This window comes from Papio anubis, chromosome 12 (assembly GCF_008728515.1).
Source record: "Papio anubis isolate 15944 chromosome 12, Panubis1.0, whole genome shotgun sequence".
Classification (NCBI taxonomy): Eukaryota; Metazoa; Chordata; class Mammalia; order Primates; family Cercopithecidae; genus Papio; species Papio anubis.
This window is the reverse complement of record NC_044987.1, coordinates 110,539,276-110,560,683: the sequence shown is the minus strand read 5'-3', so window position 1 is coordinate 110,560,683 and position 21,408 is coordinate 110,539,276. Positions and strand designations below refer to the sequence as shown.

Below are 21,408 nucleotides of genomic sequence, written 5' to 3'. Positions count from 1 at the left end.
AACACGGACTGTGACGTCACATGGAACTAGGTTTGGATCCCAGTTTTGCTCCTAACTAGCTCCGTGGCCTTGGGCATATAAATTAACATCTTTAAGCTTCAGTGTCCTTAGTTGTGGAGTAGGGATATGGATGCATGTTTGTCTGAACTAAGATGGGGACAGAGTAAGTGTAAGGATTATACTACACAGAGCGAGGCACCCAGAGGTGCCCTTTTGTGACAGTGGGACAGTTACCCAGTTCCTCTGATAAACGTGGATGACCCTTGGAAGCCCCTGAGGTTAAAAAGAAAAAGTCATTGCAACAAGACCAGCTCAAAATTTAAGCCACGTGGTTTATTTCCTTCTGTGGTGTGGATGAGACAAGCCATCTCATCTACCAGGGCTGGTGAACACCAGGCTGACGTGTCTCCTTGTCCCTTGGAGACGAAGCCCAGGTCCCGTGGTAACTTTCTCTGGTAGCCTTGTCCTTGGGCTGTGGGGGTGGGGAAGGGAGTGTTGAGAGGCACAGGGAAGTCCCGAACTGCCACTGCTGTGCCCCTGTCAATGCTGACTGTCGTGGCGCCTCAGGAGTGGGCTGGCGCCAGCTCTCCCCTGCAACCTCCCCTACCTTGGGAGATGGTGGTGGGGGCGGGGCCAATGCTGACGTCATATTACAGACAAGGAAGATGAGGGTTTCCGGGAAGCGGGGGGACAATGCCTGGCCTAGACCCAAGACCTCAGGGAGCCTGGGGAGCTGGAAGGGCCTGGTGAACCTTATCTGGTTCAACATTCTAGTTTCCAAATGGGAAACCTGAGGTCCACGGATGTGGCAACAGATGACAAAGGACAGAGCTGATTTTGGGGCCGGGAGAGCTGCGGTCAGGCCACTGCCCTGCTGTGAGGCCTTGGTCTGGTATCTGCACCTCTGTGGAATGCCAGAGTCACACTCTTCCATTCTGGAGGTTTCCCGGCTCTCTGAATTTAATGACCTCCCCGAGGCCTGAGGGTCAAGGCAGGCCTTGAACCTGAGTCTCCAATGAGGCCAGGATTTCCCCAGTGAGCAGAGAAATTCTTAGATGCACAAGGCGGGTGTCCCTGGAAGGGTGATGGGGCTCGGGGAGCTGAAGGACGCACACCCCTGATGTCAGCTTGGTGTCTTTTAGAAAGAAACCACTGGGGAAAGTGTGGGAGAGACGTCCCTAGGCATGCTTCACTCAGACGCCGGAGTGTGTGTGGACGTGGTGACGGAGGGCAGCTGGGATGGGGCTGGCCCCTGATGAACAACGTGGGGGTGGGGAGAGGCTGGGCCCAGAGGGAAAAGGCTGGACTCCACCCACAGGTGCCACATCTGCTACTCAGACGACTCCTTGGGCATATATGCCACATTGTCATAGGCAGGGGGTGGAGAGGCTGCCGGGCTGGGGATGTTGAAGTCTGCGCTGAAGGCGTTTGGCAGGAAGATCACAGGCTGCAAAGAAAACAGCACTGAGCATCCCGGAGGACGCTGGAGCTTCAGGGTAGTGTCGCAATAGTGCCCCCTTGTGGGTAATCTGAGAACAGCGCCCTGGTACTGAATTCCACAAATATTTCCAACATTTACTGGAGCCAACTATGATCCAGGCATTGGGAGTACAGCAGTGAACAAAACAGACAAAAGTCCCATTTCTCCAGGCGCTAACGTTCTGCTGTTCTTTTTTTTCTTTCTTTTGAGACAGAGTTTCGCTCTGGTTGCCCAGGCTGGAGTGCAATGGCGCGATAGCGGCTCACCGCAACCTCCGCCTCCTGGGTTAAAGCTATTCTCCTGCCTCGGCCTCCCGAGTAGTTGGGATTACAGGCGCCCATCACCACGCCCAGGTAATTTTTTGTATTTTTAGTAGAGACGGGGTTTCACCATGTTGGCCAGGCTGGTCTTGAACCCCTGACCTCAGATGATCCACTCACCTCAGCCTCCCAAAGTGCTGGGATTACAGATGTGAGCCACCGCGCCCGGCTCTGCTGTTCTTTCTCTCCCTACTGCCCTGGCCTGGTTCAGGACTTCGCTCTCTCTTGCCTGCACCAAGGCACCAGCCTCCTTGCAGCTTCCTGGCCTCCAGCCCCTGCTTGTCCACCCTCTCCACCTCCCGGCACTGGACAAAGCCTCTTGATTGATTCCCCTGAACCAGCTCACTCCCCTGCTCAGACCTTCGATCCCCTCACCCTCAGTGCACCCCACTGTGCACCTGCAAAGAGCACCCCACCCTGTGGCCTGCATTCGGCTGCCCGAGGCAGCCTTTGCTCCAACTGGTTTCCCTGCCTTGAACACTTACTCCAGCCCCTTTCTGTCATCACTGTCCTCCGTTCTTTTTGGAAATCAAAGCTTAATTTCCATCTCCATCATGCTGCCCTCCCTGATGCCCCTGTCTCCCATGTGGCCTGGGAACCCCAAAAAGTCCCACTCCTCTGGGTGCAGCACGGCCCCCATGCCACCAGCCCAGGATTTCCGTTCTGCAAGGCTCCCTGCAGGGCTGCACAGAGCAGTGGCCCTGTGGGTGCTGGTGCCACCCAGTTCCACTGGGAGAACAGTCTTGTCTTCACTGACCTGTGAAGACATCTTTAGTTTGGTTTTGGTTTTAGAGACAGCCTCACTCTCTCACCCAGGCTGAAGGGCAGTGGTGTGATCATAGCTCACTGCAGCCTCAACCTCCTGGGCTCAAGCGATCCTTCTGTCTCAGCCTCCCAACTAGCTAGGAGTACAGGTGCATACCACCACATCTGGCTAATTAAAAATACTTTTTTTTTTTTTGTAGCAATAGGATCTTTTTATGTTGCCCAGGCTTGTCTCAAACTCCAGGGCTCAAGGGATCCTCACATCTCATTTTTCAAAGTGCTGGGGTTACGGGCATGCGTCACCATGCCCAGCCCAAATACTTCTTTGGGCCGCCTGACATGGATAGGACACCCCTGCTAGCGCTGTCTCTTCATATTGCTTCCCAGAGTGCAGAGGGAGGGGGCTGGAGGCAGAGTGCGCTCCCAGCCAACTGCGTTCCACGGAGGCTCAGGTTTAGTGGACGTGGGGGTGGGGGTACTCACCGCGTTGGCCTGGGCGCAGGTGGCTTGGCACCCGAAGTGAGTGGCAATGACTGCGATGAAGAACTCCAGGATGGTGAAGATAGCAAGCACGGCCAGATAACCCCTGTCCACATCCTGGGGACCAAAACCCACAAAAAAGTGAGTCCAGAGTTCTAGAGTAAGGGGGTCCCCCAAGTGAGAACCACTTGCCCAAGGTCACACAGTTAGTTGGGGGCAGAGCTGTGCCTAGAGCCAGTACCCCTGCTGCCAGTCCTGCACCCTCCCCTCCACCCTGCAGGCTGCCTCCTTGCTCCTTCTGATGCCCATCTTGGGGAAGGCTGAGAGGATCCATGGATTCGTGGGGTCTATAGGGACTGGCAGGCCCTGCCAATGTCCTGGCACTGCAAATTCTCACCCCCCTGCCCTCCTGGACATGGCTGCATCATTTTCCAAGTTTTCCTATCCCGGGGACCATCTGACAACGCACCCAGTTAGTAACACCAAAATCCATGAGCAGAATGGCTGTCCCAGCAAAGGCCGCCATAGCGCTGAGGATGTTGGCACCCAGGCTGCTCCTCACCTGCAGAGAGCAGAGAGACAGGAGCAGAGGGAAGAGGCAAAGAGAAGGAGAAAAGGCAGGGGCCTTGGCTCCGCTGCCCAGCCCCCAGCACGCCGCCTCCCACAGCCAAGGAGGCACTGGCCACACCTCCCTGCACGCAGCTGTGTTCTCATTGACGGCCCTCTTTTTCTATTCTCCTCCCCTGGGACCTCGGAAGGAGGTCTTGTCTCTCTTTCCTTCTCTCGTCTTCTTGGAAGCTGCTAGGGAGAAGGGCACCACCTCCTTTACAACCTCTCTGGGTGGAGTTTGCAGCCTTCGGCCTATCCTGTACTGTGGCTCCCTCTCCCCCAGGCCCAGCGCCTTGCAGGAGCAGCTGCAGCTGAGGCCTGTTCAGGGGCATGGGTTGGGTGAGGCCCTTTGCTGTGGACACTGAGGCCTGGTTGGGAGAGAGGCTGAGTTCATTTCCATGAGGTCCCAGGAAGTGGCTGGCGGAGTGAGGCACGCACTGCAGACACTGGTGGGGCACCAGGCAGGGGAGACAGGAGAGGCAGGAGCTGAAGGTCTGAAGTCTGGGTGGGCTGAGAGGCCTGGGACTCCAGGGTCTGAAGAGCTTGCAGGAAAAGTGACCCCCGGGGTGGTCCAGGCAGTCACCCAGGCATCCCCATGCAGCCAGAACCCGACGGTCTCGTGACCCAGAGCTGAAGCGTTCTGGTTAAACTGCCCCAGGATTAAAGGGGGAAACACTCGTGGGTGAACTGGGGACTCCAGGACCTCTTCAGGTTTAAAGACTCCTGATTCTTCTTATCAAATGGCAATCAGGAGATCATTGAGATCAGAACAGCCTCACATGGAATCCATTCATTGATTAAGCCAAACGCTTTTATTGAGCACCTACTGCATGCCAGGCACTATGCAAAGTGCTGTGAGTCCAGGAGAGAGTAAGTCAGGTCTTGTCCTCCTGAAGCTCTATGGCCTGGGGGACCCTGAGTTTGGTCCGGAGAGTCCTCCCTTCTAGTCCCGCCCCTCCACAACCCATTCTCTGCCCTGCACCTGGGATACCTCAAGTAAGGAAACAGGGCAAGGAATCACCTCCTGAAGCCTCCGTGGTCTCTCAGTGTCCTTCAAATAAATCCTGACTTCGCATTTAGGCTCTGAGTCACCTCCCCAGCCTCTCCCTCTCAGCCCACCCCTTGCCTGTGATGGTCTGGCACTCCGGTCCCCCGTCCAGAGCCCATGGCATTTCCCAGCTGGTTGTCCTTCTCTGAACTGTTCCGTGACCTCTGCTCAGGGACCCCAGACTGTCCCAGCTGAGCTTAGAATTATCCTGCCTGCTTCCTTTCAGCACTTTCCATGCTTGGCAACTGCCTTCTTTGTTAGTGTGCTTTATGGGCGTCTTACCAGGCACCAAAAGGTAAGTGCCACGACCTTCGCTGCGGTGTTCATGATCTTCACTGCTGTGTTCTCTGAGCCTGACATAAAGCTCACGCCCTCCTGTTCAAAGCCTCCGTCAGCTCCCAGCGCCTGCAGGAGGCACCAAGCCTTCTACCATCCAGCCCCACCATGGGATTAAATCTCTCCGTCTAATTTCTTTCCACTTTCCTTCCCCTACCTTTGCTTTCATTGGACGGAGCCATGCGTGTTTTCAGCGGCGACGCTGCCCACGCCCCTCCGTGCATTCTCCAGCTTTCCCTGTGGCATTTCTAAGTCCTCTCTGCTCACCAAGGCCCAGCAAGACTCTTACAGGAGATCTTCTAGCATCTTTCCTTTCTCGGAATGACCATGAGCATGTGATCCGTGGACCTCCCTTTCCACTCCGGCTTGTGTATTGAGAGAGTATCCCTGTCTTCTTCTCCTGTACATGACTGGTCTGCGTCTGGTCTGCCTGGGTGGTGCTCCTCCCTTGGCCTTTAGCGGGTTCCCCGGAAGTGCTGGGGAATGAGCTGAAGGAGTGAGTGGATGGGAGGGGCAGGGTAGAGTGAGATTTAGCCGTGGCCTCATCCCCGCCCCTGGGTCCCCCTGTTCAGACTCACCAGGCAGCTGGCGTGGTTCTTCTCGGCTGCCACTGAGAGGGATCCGGAGATGATGAACTGTGTGGGGAGACGGGACCCAGTGAGGCCTCATCCAGGACCCCGGGCAGGGCACACCCTGCTTGGGATCTGTCGGGAGGTGCCAGGGAGAGAGAGCAGCCTCCTGATGCCACTTTCTCTGCCAGGCAGGCACCTTGGGGTCTCTCGGTAGGGGTGGCCCCTGTCCAGGGAACTGGGGCTGTGGCTTACAAGGTGAGTGTTTTCATTGACGCCATATCATCAGGGCCTTGTGGAGAAGGCATTGTTCCTTCAAACACTCACTCATCAAACATTTACTGAGTGAGGTTGAATGTGGTGGCTCATGCCTGTAATCCCAGCAGTTTGGGAGGCCGAGGTAGGAGGATCACTTGAAGTCAGGAGTTTGAGAACAGCCTGGCCAACATGATGAAACTCCAGTCTCTACTAAAAATACAAAAATGAGCTGGGTGTGGTGGTGCGCACCTGTAATCCCAGCTACTCAGGAGACTGAGGAGCAAGAATCACTTGAACCTGGGAGGCAGAGGTTGCAGTGAGCTGAGATCGTGCCACTGCACTCCCGCCTGGGGGGCAGAGTGAGACTCTGTCTCAAAACAAAAAACAAAAAACCAAACATTTTCTGAGTGGCAGTTATGTGCCAGGAACATAACAGAGTTGAATAAGGCAGACCAGATCTCTGCCCTTACGGAGCTTACATTCTAACTGGGGAAGACTGACACTTAGCAAACAGTGAAGAAAGTACAGACAGTGGTGTTAAGAGCTGTGATGAAGTCATAGCAGTCACTGGGGCTACTTGAGGTTGGATCAGGGTTGTCTCTGTGAACTGGGATGACAACAGCCGGGCACGAAGCTGCCCATAAGGATAGCCCAGGAACCTGCATCATGGCACCTATGTACTTGGCAGTCGCCTGCCACACTGAGATGGGGCTGGCCCTGCATCTGCTGAGCTGAGAGGGTGGAGCTCAGCACTGCCGCCTCACTCTGGGCCTGCAACTTAGCAGGTCTGCAATTTGCAGGTGGCACTCGGCTGCCATGCTGGGGAGACCACAGGGTCAGTGGGGCGTGGAGGAGGCCCTGTGGGGACATGGAGACAGAGGACCAGAAGGGAGTCACTACAGGTCTCCAGTAGGTGTAGACCCGCATGCTGGCTATGGGGGTGGGAAGAAGGGGACATACTCAGGCTATGCTCTGGGGGGCGGGCCAGCGGGACCTGCCGCCGGGGTGGGTGTGCAGCAGGGAAAGAAAAGACTCTAGGATGACTCTTAGGATTTGCTTTGGCAGTTGGATGGCTGGAGGTGCCATTTGCTGAGATGAGGAGATGATAGGAGTAATAGTAATAAAGTTTTTGCTTTTGTTCCTTCCCCCATTTTTGAAGCTTTACTGGGCATATTTGTGATAAAGTTCGGTGGAATGGGGCTCAGAGGGGAAAGTGACCCATTTGTTTCTTCCTGTTGTGATGTCTCCCCGTGGACTCTCGTGATTGCAAAATTTTCCTCCACCTTCAGGTCACTATGGACCTTTCAAAGGGCCAGAGCTTGTCCCCAAGCATGGCCAGGTGACCATCCTGATCTGGTTGTGATGTGTCAGCCACTTTGTCCTCCCTGAACCCCATTCTGGTGGATTCTGTGCTCTTGCTGGAGGCAGCCTGGGCAGGGGAAGAAAGTCGCTGTGCCTTGGTTCTGGAACCAACACTCATGCAATGGAGACCCCCTTTATGCAAATCTCTGGCTTTCTCTCCAAAAAGGGGATCACTCAACAGTCTCCATTTGGTACAGAAGTTTAGGGTTAGTAATCCACTCACCATGCACATTATCTCTTGATGTCCTCTGCAAATCTATGGGGTAGGCAGGGCCAGATCTATGAGCCCAAGTTTTAGATGAGGAAGTTGAATCTTGAGATTCAGCGACATGCCCAAGGGACTCCACCTTAACGTGCGGTGGAGCTGAGACTCAGACCCCGCTGGCCTGACCCTGAGGCCTGTCCTTCCTTGGGGTGGCTGGAGGCTCTGGTGATGTGTTGATGGGGGTGCAAACACCAGGGTTCACTGCAAACACTCAAGTGCCCTTTAATGTTGGCAGTGACAAGGACTCAACTGCCTGCTGTCCGGCAGGGGTGAGTGGCCAGTTTGGCCAGACGGAGGTCAAAGGAATGGACTCAGGGGTTTCAGTGCTGGTTGGACTCCCAGGGGATGGCGGGGCTCATGGAGGGCTGGGACCCAGCTCAGGGAGCTAGAGGGTTTCTGCAGGAGAGGTTTGGATGTGGGGTGAGGCTTAGGATCTGGGTAGAACGGGTGGTTTGGACCCAGCCCTGATGACCTCCATCCTTTTTTTCTTTTCTTTTTGAGATGGAGTCTTGCTCTGTTGCCCAGGCTGGAGTGCAGTGGCAAGATCTCAGTTCACTGCAACCTCCCCCTCCCGGGTTAAAGTGATTCTCCTGCCTCAGCCTCCCAAGTAGCTGGGATTGCAGGCGTGCACCACCATGCCCGGCTAATTTTTGTATTTTTAGTAGAGACGGGGTTTCACCATGTTAGTCAGGCTGATCTCCAACTCCTGACCTCAAGTGACCTGGCGGACCTCCCAAAGTGCTGGGATTACAGGCATAAGCCACTGTGCCCCGGCCTTTCCGGTCCTTTTTGGCAGCTTCTCTGGCTGTTTGCTGGCAGCTTTTCATCCGCAGGAGTGGGGTCAGGCTCAGGTTTATGGTGAGGGTTTGGGGGAAGGAGTTAGATTTAGACTAGTTCTTCTAGGAAGTGCTTCCAGGCCCCCACCTAGGAGAGGCTGTGCCCAGGAGGATGGTGTGGGTGGGCCCATGGGGGAGAGGTGAGCCTAGGCAGCATCCCCCCTACCCTCCCTCTCCATGGCCCCAGCACTCACGCAGGCTCCTCCCCAGAAGGGGACACCACCCTCGATGAAGAACATGCCCACGTGCCCGCGGCGAACCATGAGCAGCACGCTGCCGAAGCCCAGGTAGATGAGGCCCACGAGGATCTGCACCGTCTGCGGGAAGCCCCAGGCTCAGTGCTGCGGGCCCTGTTCCACACCGCCCCCTGCCGGCCCCGCCCTCCTCTAGCTTGTTGGCGACTGGGAAAGAAACTCAGATCCTGTTCTTTAGAGGCCACATTATTACAGCAACCAATAAAGACACTTTTAAGGAGAAAGCTAGTTCCCCGCAGCCTACCGGACCCACAAAGCCCAGATCTCAGCCGGCCTGCCTCCTGCTTTCTGCTCTGATCCGTGGATCTCAAACATCGCCCTGTCGCTATACCTGGCTTTCTTAGGACCCCATTCGATGAGCCAACATTCCCTGCACCGCATGCCTCACCTTGCCCATCCTCATTCCCGAGCACCCCGTCAGCCTGCAGCGAGCACCTTCTCCTAACAGCATCTTTCTATTTCGGTGTCCATCACTGATCGCCCCAACCCTGCCTCTCAGCCTGCTGAAATCTCCACTGGGATTTTTTTTTTTTTTTCCCCTCTAAGAGTTGGTTTACCAGCATCCTACTAGTCTATGCTCAGAAGTGGGATGGTCTTCCCAAGTGTGAGCTTCTAGTAAGGTCTGCCACATAGCAGAAAGATTGCAATGCTTTGGGTAACTATTGATTTCTGGAACTGAGTGGAAAGAGATGTTGAAGACCATTGGAATCCGGCTCCAGGGCTTCCACGGGGACTCCAGTGACCAGTACTCACCACTACCCAAACCAGCATGGTCCTTTTATGGGCAGTTCTGACTGGGAAGAACTAGAATTGTCATCTCAGCGTCACGTGGAATATTTATTTCTTTCTAACATGAGTGCCAAGAATTTGGATATCCATGGGCACGAGCCCCTGATTCTTCAGTTTCTTTTTCTCTTCAGCGACCTGTCTTTCATCTTTTCAGTGTCCTCACAGGGCACAGCATGGCATGGCGTCCAAGGCGCCAGCGTGGCTCCCCTTCGTAGTAGACCTTTCCCCTGCGGGTAGCCCACCACAGTCACTGCCATTATGCCTTGGGAAACACCCGCTGCCGCTTATTGAATGCCTGTCTATGCTAAGCACTGTGCTGGGGGTTTTACAGATGTGGTCTCACTTAATCCTAATGAGAAGAGGTAGGTTATTACTATTATTATTTTTATTTTTGAGGCATTTCGCTCTTGTTGCCCAGGCTGGAGTGCAATGGAGTGATCTCGGCTCACCGCAACCTCTGCCTCCCAGGTTCAAGTGATTCTCCAGCCTCTTGAGTAGTGGGGATGACAGGCGCCTGCCACTGCTCCTGGCTAATTTTTGTATTTTTAGTAGAAACGGGATGTCGCCATGTTGGCCAGGCTGGTCTCGAACTCCTGACCTCAGGTGATTCACCCACTTCGGCCTCCCAAAGTGCTGGGATTACAGGCGTGAGCCACCGTGCCCGGCCAGAGGTAGGTTATTATTATCCTAATTTTGGAGATGAGGAAACTGAGGCTCAGAGATGTTCAGTAACTTGCCCGAAGCGTCCCAGCTACGAGGCGGCAGGCCAGCTAAGTCTGCAGTGGTATTCTCAGTGGGTGGCATTCCATAACTCTTATTTCTATTTTCCACTTTTTTGTGCTTTTCAGCAGTTTGTTTGTCTCATAAATTTTTTTTTTTTTTTGGAGGGGGAGAGCACTGGTCCCCAGGGTCTGCTTTGAGGTTTCGAAATTCCAGCAATTGTTGACCCCCTCTTTGTCCACTGTCTCCATGGGCCACAAGTCAGGGGCTGTGCGGTCCTTGGTGTCTGTGCCCCCAGTCCAGTACCGCCCCTCCACCGCACCAATGGATGTGGTGCAGCTATTAGGGTAGAATTCCAGCATATTTGAGCCAGAGGTCCTGGATGCCACAAAGCAGAGGGGTTGAAAGTAGAACTTTAGGGTCAGCCATCCTTAGTTTGCAGGATGCCATTTATCAGCTATGTGGCCTTGGGCAAATGACTTAGTCTTAAGAAACCTCAGTTTCCTAATCTGTCCAATAGGACCAATGATCCCCTTCTTACAAGGTGGTGCTGAGAATCTGGCGAGACGATGCATGCAAAGTCCCCAGCACAGTACGTGCACCTCTGAGAGATGCTTCATAAGCAAGAGCTGTTATCATCTTCACTTTCATTATCACCACCATTGCTTAATCTATGCTTTCATCTTCCACCTGGAGAAACTGAGGCCAAGGAACAGACTGAAGAATCTACATATGTGTGTGTATAATTAAAATAGCAGGAGGCCATTAGCCTGTCTCCATAATTTGAGTTCCTACATAACGAACTGCAACCCAACCAGATGCACTGAAACCTAACTTAGGAGTATATTTTTGTAACAAATAGCTGGGTTTCAGCTAATGACAAACAGCTTCAGCCAACTGATCAGACCGTGCCCAAATAAGGCAAACGCCTCATGACATCATGCCCAAATAAGGCAGACACCTAGCTGTAGCCGATGGGGAGATTTCTCCACTTCACTTCTGTGTTTGGCCTATAAGAGCTTATTGCTCACACAGCTGGATGGAACTCTCTGAACCTCTTCTGGTTTTGAGTGCTGCCAGATTGCTGAATTATTCCTAGTTCACATAAACTCTGTTAAATTTAATTTGTTTAAAGCTTTTCTTATTCTTTTTTCTTTTGTTTTTGAGATGGAGTCTCACTCTGTCACCCAGGCTGGTGTGTTGTAGCACGATCTCAGCTCACTGCAACCTCCGCCTCTCGGGTTCAAGCAATTCTCCTGCCTCAGCCTCCTATGCCTACAGTGCCTGTAGCTGGGATTACAGGCACGCGGCTCCACGCCTGGCTCACTTTTGTATTTCTAGTAGAGACGGGGTTTCACCATGTTGGCCAGGATGGTCTTGATCTCCTGACTTTGTGATCTGCCCACCTCAGCCTCCCAAAATGCTGGGATTACAGGCGTGAGCCACCACGCCTGGCCTAAAGTTTTTCTTTTTAACAGTACATGTATACATATACACGTGCAAATGTGTGTATGTATCTTTCTATCTCTATCCGATATTCTATGCCTTCAGTATTTTATCGAGACCAATAGCTCAAGGCCATCTGAGATTGAAATCCTTCATGCACTGTCAGCTTTGTCAGGGCTGACTTTCATCTGCCACGTTCGCTCCATCTCATCTCCCCCTTTCCTTTGCTCATTACGTTCCAGCTATGTCAAGCTTCCGCTTCTTCCTTTAACAGCCACACTCATTCCCAAGGCCTTTGCACCTGCTGTTCTCTCTACCTGGTGAACCCTCCCTCTCCAACCCCTCCACCAGCTATTCCCTTGGCTGGCTTCAATCTAACAGCCAGTTTTGGCTTAAATGTCATCTTCCCAGAGAGAAGTTTCCATCTACCCTCGCTAGTATTCCCCTTAGTCCTAGTCATCCTTTTCAACCTTACTTTTCTCTTTGGAGGTTTCTGAGTCATTTCTTTACTGGTTTACTCTCTGCGGGCTTTATGTGGGAAGGGTGCTTGTCTACCTGGCGCATGGCTGAATCTTGGAGTCACTAAGTATTTGCTAACTGCCTTTTCCCCTCTCCAAAACATGCATGAATGTTCCGGTGCTGGGATACTCACTACCTGCCTCAGGTTGTGCAGAGAGGCTGTTCTTACCCCCAAAACTTTGGGCTCTCCTGTCAGGAATGTCTCCTCTGGCTGTAAGTCAGGTGGCTGTGTGGCCCTTGGTGTCTGTGCCCCCGGCGGTGGCTCCTCAAACTGCATAATCCCTGGAGGTTGGCACATGGACGTGGGCAGAATGGCTGGAGGTGGGCGGAGGCCACTGGCATTGCTTGGCGGGATGACGACAAACACCCCATTGCTGGTGGGTGCTGTAGACATCGTGCTCAGAGAGCCTGGAAAACAGAGGCTGGGGAGATAACAATGGTAGTAATGATTGTTCCACATGTGCATAAAGCTTTTCAGTTGATAAGCAGCATGCCCACCTGCCCTTGCTTACTGCAGCCCTGTGAGGATGGCCCCAAATGTTCTTATCAAAGCTGGGGAAGCTGAGACTCAGAGAAGCGAAGGATGTCTGAGGTCAACGGCCTCTAGGTGGGGTAAGACTGAGACTTGAATTCCAGTCTCTCTGGTTTCACAGGCCCTGCTCTTAATCTCCGAGCTATGTTATGTGGAAAGCTCCTCTTGGAGGAGTGTATATTTAAAAGCCCTTCTTTTCCCAGAAAGGGCAAGTGACTTACCTAAGGACACACAGCTAGTGCTAGGTAGAGCTTAGCTAGAGCACTGGTTTCTTCACCCCTAGACCAGGACTCACCGCCACTTCCTGCCTCTCAGCTCATGGCTATTGAGCTAGTATCAACAATTTCCCCGGGTGTGGGAACTTCCCACCTGCTGTGGGAAGGTTTCTATTTGGCCACCCAAGCAATTACCATTGATGTAGCCAAGATATGTGTAGATAATAGAACTTTATGCAGAGCTTATAGCTTGCAGTGAACGCCAAGAATGAGTTCTTAGACAGTTCCAGCTGAGCGGGGCTTGGTGGGGACGCAGCTCGTCTGAGAGAGTCCACCCCAGCATCTGTCCGCCAAGTATTTACTGAAAGAGCTTGTCAAACCACAAACATCCACTCGATGGCTTTTTGAGGGTCATGAGACACCTGTGGACTTGTAAAAGCACTCAAACTGCCTTCTTAGGAGGCTGTTTTCAGCGTTCCTTATTACACACCTCAATCCTTGTCCTGTTTTTAGGGTCAAGGAGTTACATTCTCATGCACAAATAACATACACACAGTACCTCAATATTTTTCCGTGCCCCGACCTCAAATGCCATGTACATAAGCTTGGATATGTTGCTGTGCACCCTCAACATCTCCCCCGTCTTTAATTTTTAGAGTGTGTTGGTTATTTAACGAGAGGTAAGCTTTTACTGCTTTTTCTTGGTTACAGATGCGCTGAGTGGCAGCACAGAGCCATTTGTACATACCTAGCAAACAAATATAAGAAAGAATAAGTATAGTGGCCATTACCCAAATGCGTATGTTTAACCCAGATAACTAAGTGTTTGGGTTTAACTATTGAAAGCCTTTTTGTAATTGTTGAAGGGTATTTGTTTATAATTGCTGCGGCCATTTTTTAAGTTGCTTTTTAAATTTACACTTAAGAGTGGAGATTTGAGAAGACGAATGGTTGTGATAAGCCTCTTGTGGGTGTTTTCACTCTCTCCCAAGCATATTGGGAGCTATTATATGGCAGAGATATGACATAGATAGAATTATATTGCCAGTTACAATATAAATTTTGATGGGTAATGAATGCCTGCTGCTGATCTCCCAGCCATTCAACAGCGGCTCTAAGAGCCTCCGGGCGAGTAGTTTTATGAATATTTACCTGTTTCTGAAATGTGGTTCACCACTGAAGCTGTGTGAATAGATTTTGTTAGAAAAACAGCTGCAGTAGCAGCAGTTGCTAATATAATAATAGCTGAGACTAAAAAAAGCAATTAAAGTGGCCAGAAGTGTTTTTTTTCTGAGTATGAGACAGTGCTTTTCTAAATAGCTACAGGGTCAAATCTCCTTCCCAGCTCCAGGTTAAATTTATGGGCAGCCAAAATTCTGCATGCCTTTTAAGATCATGACATAGGTTATATTTAACGATGTAACATTTCGATGAGACAGGCATGCAGCATACCAACTACTGGAAGAGACTTTGGTACTATAAAAGGATGGATTCTGCTCTATGTTAGGAATACCTCGCCCAAACAAAAGTGTATAAGGGTGCGTAGTACAAGTCACAACTGTGTCAGTAACATTATTATGGAAAGAGAGGGGATAGTTGCCACCGCTAGTAATATACTCACCATGTGAGAGAACCCGTTCAAAAAAAGGAAGTCCTAATCTCCAAATGTGGGTATGAGCAGGGCTTAAAGCTTGTTTCTTTTAGTTGTACTATTGGTCCTGAAAGCCCATCCTCTGATCAGGTGATAGACTTATTGGAGGGACTCCCAGATCCAAGAGTCTGATTTGCAGACATAAGATAACCATGGGGACTCCAATCAAGTAAGGTGCCATTATCAAACAGAGGCCCTTGACACAGTGCAGGCTGTCTGGACAGAGGCCACTGAATGGCCTCAAACTTATATCACCAGTCCCTACTCAGATGGCATATAGGAAGATCAGGCACTTGTGTAGCTTCATTAGAGACCTCAGTAAAATCAGTGGTAATAGCAGAAATAAAGGTCAAGTTTGCAAGCTTAGCATCCCTTTTAGGCTGATAGTAAAGATACTCCTGAAGAATAAGAGTAACACACTTATCATGTGCTATTGTGGAAAAACAAAGAGGGGGATTACTAGACAATAAAATCAAGGAGTCATTAAGTTTAATCCATCCCAAATTTTCCATTAAAGGGTAAGACAGGGGCATCCATTGACCTCTTGTCCAAGAAGTATCATTAGATGACAAAGGCGGGTCAGCATCCCACCATGAAATAACATTAAAAATAGGGAGACTTAGAACATGACTCCAGTAAACATGCTCTTGGGCTGATCCCACTTGGCAAAGGACAAGAATTACCAGCCACCCCAACATCTACGTCTGTCTTACTTTCTCAGAAGTTTTCCCAATTACTGCCAGATACATAAGAAACTGATTCCCTGCAGTTACAGAGGCTTCTATGGCTGCAAGCCTGATAGTTGCCTGTTGATCCATATTCTTTAGCTGTCCCCAGGTAATGTCAGGTGCCTTCTGAGTCATCATCATCATTGTTGGTTGATTCTCCAACGACAGGTCCTGTTCTCAAGAAGAGGGCCCCATAGTCCCCCTTTTTTGTTTATTAAGACATACTTTAAGAGTTTGATGACCAGTTGAGTTATAGAGAATCCCAGTCTTGCACTGTATGTTGATGTTATTGCCAAAGTTGTAATGCATAGCCAAAGTGAGCACTAAGATAGCAGGGGCCATAATCAGTTTTAGAGTTTGTGGAAGGCCTAGAGTCATAATAGATTCAAACAAATGAGCAATTGCATCTTTAGTTTTTTCCTCCGGCCTAGGGGGTAGCACGTGTTAGGCCTATATAAGTGTCCACAGTAACGTGGAGAGGTTTAAAACGTCCAAAGGGTGTATACTGAGTAACATCAGTTTGCCAGGTAGCATTAGGCACCAGACCTCGTGGGTTGCCACCAAGCCCTAAGGAAAAAGGGGACAGAGAATGCCGTTGGCAATCAGGATAAGTTTTAATAATCATGTGAGCTTGCGCAAGTGTTAAGTGAAACTGTTGTTTAAGACTGCATGCATTCTGATGAAAAAAACCAGCATGATCAGCCTGAACTCGCAAAAAAGCAGAGAGTTTGCAAACCACATCTGTGTTTGTACCAGAGCATTAGCTCGAGCATTAGCTGATAAGGGACCAGGTAGGCCAGGATGAGAGTGAATATATGTGATGTAAAGAAGGTGATGATTGAAGGGGGCCTGCCCCTCCACTCCTGTGGGTATTTCTTGTCAGGTGGAGACAAGAGACTGAGAAAAGAAATAAGACACAAAGTATAGAAAAAGAACAGTGGGCCCAGGGGACCGGCACACTCAGCATGCAAGGACCTGCACCGGCACCAGTCTCTGAGTTCCCTCAGTATTTATTGATTACTATTTTCACTGTCTCGGCACGGGGAGTGTGGCGGGAGAACAGGGTGAACAGGGTGATGGTGGGGAGAAGGTCAACAGGAAAACATGTGAGTAAAGGAATCTGCATCATAAATAAGTTCAAGGGAAGGTACCGTGGCTGGATGTGCACGTAGGCTAGATTTACGTTTCTCCTTACCCAAACATCTCAGTTAGTAAAGAGTAACAGAGCAGTATTGCTGCCAGCGTGTCTCGTCTCCAGCCACAGGGCGGTTTTCTCCTATCTCAGAATAGAACGAATAGTCGGCTTTACACCGAGACATTCCATTCCCAGGGACATGCGGGAAACAGAGGCCTTCCTCTTAATCTCAACCGCAAAGAGGCCTTCCTCTTTTACTAATCCTCCTCAGCACAGACCCTTTAGGGGTGTCGAGCTAAGGGACGGTAAGGTCTTTCCATTCCCATGAGGCCATATCTCAGGCTGTCTCAGTGGGGGGAAGCCTTGGGCAATACCCAGGCTTTCTTGGGCAGAGGTCCCTGAGGCTTTCCACAGCGCATCGTGTCCCTGGTTAATAGAGAATGGAGAATGGCGATGACTTTTACCCAGCATACGGTCTGCAAACACATTGTTAACAAGGCACATCCTACACAGCCCTGAATCCCTTAAACCTTGATTCAATACAGCACACGTTTCTGTGAGCACAGGGTTGGGGCTAAAGTTACAGGTTAATGGCATCTCAAAGCATAACAGTTTTTCTTTGTACAGCTCAAAATGGAGTTTCTTTTGTCTTCCTTTTCTACGTAGACACAGTAACAGTCTGATCTATCTTTCTTTTTCCCACAATGATGGGCACAGAGGAGCTCTTACGCTGCAAGAAATGAAGGTAGTAGGGGTTCATTAGTAATGCCCTTCACATGTGCAAGATCTAAATGAGTAATACTACAGACTGCATAAGTGGAATCACTAACTATATTTATGTCTTGGGAAGGAAAAGTTTGTAAGGCCAATATCAGGGCACCTAACTCTGCCTGTTGCGTAGTTTTAAAATGTTCCTGGATTTTGTGCTGCCATTTCTGTGTGGCATCTTGCCACACTATAGCTGCTCTTCCAGTTTTTCCTAAACCATCTGTTAAGACAGTAGTGGCATGAAGCAAGGGCTCAGAAACAACAATAGATACAAATTTAACAGGCACAGTTTGTAAGAAGTTCAGGAGCTTAGAGGCTGGTCAATGGAAGCTGATATTACCAATAAAGCCAGCTACGGCGACTTGCCAGTCAAGATCACAAGCTAGAAGAGTATGAAATTGTTTTTTGCTTAGAGGTAGGAAAACAGTAGCAGGGTTATTTTTGCCATATGCCTGGTTAGGCCACAATTATAATATGTGGCTCCGGTCATCACTGCAGCAAAAGTTTGAGTCAGATGAGTTGTAGTACCTATATTTTGGTATACTTTAATAAACACACTGATTTCAGTGGCAGTGGCTTAGACTGGAGTTATTGCTGTCTGACAATCCTTATGTGCATTTTCAAAAGCCAATTGTAACATAAGAAGTTTTGGTAGCTTTAGGATGGGGTGCCTGGTTTTCAATGGCTGCTTGCAATCGGTTGATAAATTTAATGTATGTTTCTGTGGCACCCCGTTTAACTGTTAAAAAGGAACCCTGGGATTGTCTTATGGTTTTTTTTTTTTTTTTTTTTTTTAATGTTTGTATTGCTAGCTGTGAGCATTGAGGAAATAGATGGCCATCTGCTTGAGCCTGAGCCTGGGCTGAAGCAAAAGGCCCTGTCCCCAATAGTACCTCAAGTTGTATTGGGATATTATTATCCAGATTTTGCAAGGACTGCTGCATGGCTAAATCACTGTCCTCGCTCCCCCACGCGGTATATTCTGCAGCTGAAACCAAAACTTTTACCCAAGTTTTCCAGTCATGTGGAGTCATCTTATAGCCATTTCCCAGAGCCTCGATCATCCCCTGTGTAAAGGATGAATGTACACTGTTTTCACGGATACTTTCCTTTAACTCTTTTTTTTTTATTTTTTGAGACGGAGTCTCGCTCTGTCGCCCAGGCTGGAGTGCAGTGGCCGGATCTCAGCTCACTGCAAGCTCCGCCTCCCGGGTTCACGCCATTCTCCTGCCTCAGCCTCCCGAGTAGCTGGGACTACAGGCGCCCGCCACCTCGCCCGGCTAGTTTTTTGTATTTTTTAGTAGAGACGGGGTTTCACCGTGTTAGCCAGGATGGTCTCGATCTCCTGACCTCGTGATCCGCCCGTCTCGGCCTCCCAAAGTGCTGGGATTACAGGCATGAGCCACAGTGCCCGGCCAAGTACACTGTTTTCATGGATACTTTCCTTTAACTCTTTAAAGATAGTAAAAGGCAAACTGTCATGCCGTCTCCTTTTGTTTTGAACAATAACAGGGAACGCGCCAAAAAGCGCCTGAGTCTGCCGTCCTAAGTCCCTCTTGGAGGCACCCCTCTACTGAGGAAGTTTGAGGAGGAGTCGGCGTTGAGGACACAGCCACCCGACCATATAGGTATTCACTGACTGGAGGTCTTATCCAAGAACCATCTCTTGGGCGGCCTCCAGTCTCCTCAAGGGGGATGGGAGGCACCATTGCCTGAACGGGGCCAATGAATGCAGGTCCCTTTAAGGGTGGAGGAAAGGAGGGCAATGGCTTTTCTATAGGTGGAGGAAAAGGCTCCCGTCCGTGCTCATCACTAGAAAAAAATATCCTCCTTGTGCCCTACGGAAGGGAATGAAGTAGAGAGAGGATCCCCCCTGCCCTCGGCCGCCTCCCGCTGTTCTGATTCCTGTTCTTCCTTCTCCTTTAAACCTCCTGAATTCCCTTCAGGCAGAGAAGATGGGCAGTCTGACCCACCGCAATCTGGCAGATAAAGAGGATACAACATCCAGTGTACCAGGTGGTCCAGGTGGTCAAAAGAGTAACCTTAGTAAAATGACCTTGCTCCTATCCTCTTTTCAGGCAGTGACCTACCTGCTCCCATAACTCTCTAAGGTTCCTTGATCAGGAAACCAAGGGCATTCCTGCCGAATTAAAATCACAAGCGTGTGTAGAGCTCCAGGCTCTACAGTGCACTGGTTAGCCTTAAGTAGCTGTTGCACTGTTTTTAAAAAATACTTTCTGTTCTTTGGTCATTTCTTGACCCATGATAACCCAACCCCTGATATTTCACGCCTGGGTCCCATCCTCCTGATGGGAGTCGGGACTGTCCCTTACCGGGATTCCCCGAAAATAGATGAGTTTTCCTCCTTCACGCGTAACTTCAAGGCGACCACGTCGGGGTCAGCACTTTCAGAGCTTATAGCTTGCAGTGAACGCCAAGAATGGGTTCTTAGACAATTTCAGCTGAACGGGGCTGGGGGCGGGGTGGGGGCAGCTCTTCTGAGAGAGTCCGCCCCAGGATCCCTCCGCCAAGTGTTTATTGAAAGGGCTTGTTAAAACACAAACATCCACTAGACGGCTTTTTGAGGTGGAGTCATGAGACACCTGTGGCCTTGTAAGAGCACTCAAACTGCATTCTTAGGAGGCCGTTTTCAGCGTTCCTTATTACACACTTCACTCCTTGTCCTGTTTTTAAGGCCAAGGAGTTACATTCTCATGCACAAATAACATGCACACAGTCGCCTCGTATTTTTTCATGTCCCGACCTCAAATGCCATGTACATAAGCTTGACTGTGTTGCCATGCACCCCAACACTTTAGGTGTGGCTGGCCTGGGCAAACACTTTGGGAAAAAACACCCATTACCCAGGTGTCAGGAGACGAGCTTACCAGGAAACAACAGAGTGGTGAATCTGCCAGACTTTACAATGAAATCAAAAACAGTCATCCTTCTTGTTGGCATGGGTGGGTGAGGAGTTTAGCAATTCAGTGTAAGGGTCTGAGATAGAAGCTAGGGTTTGAATTTTGGCTCCTCTGGTTACTGTGAGGCACGGGAGCAAGAGGGTCACCCCTCTGCCTCAGTTTCCTTACCTGTGAAATGGGGATAATACCACTGGCACCAATCTCACAAGATTTGGTGTGAACTAGACTGAAAGAACACACACCAACTTGATAAAATCCATCCCTTACAACGTGACTTGTTCTAACACGATGCGGCTGAGATGTTTTGTTAAATATAACATATCTAAGCCAGTGACTTACAATGGACCGTGGATGTGCATTGCTTCCCAGTGCTCTGAGAGCTACTGTGCACGTTCGGGAGAGCGCCAGCTTGCAGATTGTGCAGCAGATTCTCTGTGGTTCTGCAAGCACTCTTGGCTGATAAGGGCTCAGCCTCACTGTTCTGTGTTCAAAATATATGTGTCTTTCGGGAAGCCTCTGTGCCATTTATTTTGTGATAGGTCTGACCTATATTGGTTGACAAAGTGGGCAAGGGACAGCGTTGGTCCCAACGCAGAGAAACAGAGGGAAAAGGACACATAGGCTCTTGAGCAAGGTTTTCAGTGACTGGAGGCACCTCCAAGGAGGTGGTTGAGAAAACACAGGATAAAAATCTGCTGGCATTAAGGGGTGGGGGAAGCCATTTGACATTTTTCAGGGATTACTAGCATGGCTCTCTTCAGCCTAGGAGGTGTGACCAACACGTGAAGGTCAGAGTAGATTTCCAGAGGGATTATGCTGTGACTTCCCAAATAGCACCGTCTCCATTGGGTCTCGCATTTCCAGGATCTGACACTAACCTGATTATTAGTAGACACGAAAACTACTCAGAACAAAGTTGGCAAACTTTTTCTGTCAAGAATCAGATAGTAAATATTTAGGGCTTTGGGGAACCATATAACTTTGGTTGCAGCCACGTGACTCTTCCACTGTAGTGCAAAGCAGACATAGGCAATACATACCCAAACGGGTGTGACTGTGTTCCAATAAAACTTTATTTATGCCTGGGTGCAGCGGCTCATGCCTGTAATCCTAGCACTTTGGCAGGCTGAGGTGGGCAGATTGCTTGAGCTCAGGAGTTTGAGACCAGCTTGGGCAACATGGTGAAACCTCATCCCTACAAAAAAAAAAAAAAAAATAGTCAAGTGTGGTGGCGCATGCATGTCCCAGCTACTTGTGAGGCTGAGGTGGGAGGATCTCTTGAGCCCCAGAGATCAAGGTTGCAGTGAGCTGAGACTGCGCCCCTGAACTCCAGCTTGAGTGACAGAGCAAGACCTTGTCTCAAACAAAACAAAACAAAAACTTATTTAAGAAACAGATGGTG

General features: G+C 50.2%; 1 protein-coding gene across 1 annotated transcript; it reads right to left on the bottom strand.

Annotated features, from left to right (window-relative positions):
- Positions 1 to 314: 314 nt before the first annotated feature.
- MS4A15 (membrane spanning 4-domains A15) lies at positions 315 to 19,501 on the bottom strand. Its single transcript, XM_009185929.3, is given in 8 exon segments — positions 315 to 1,355; positions 1,358 to 1,447; positions 3,049 to 3,162; positions 3,515 to 3,607; positions 5,617 to 5,673; positions 8,523 to 8,645; positions 12,226 to 12,478; positions 19,419 to 19,501. Coding segments are annotated over 7 exon segments (723 nt in total). The 5' UTR covers positions 12,451 to 12,478; positions 19,419 to 19,501; the 3' UTR covers positions 315 to 1,334.
- Positions 19,502 to 21,408: the final 1,907 nt, after the last annotated feature.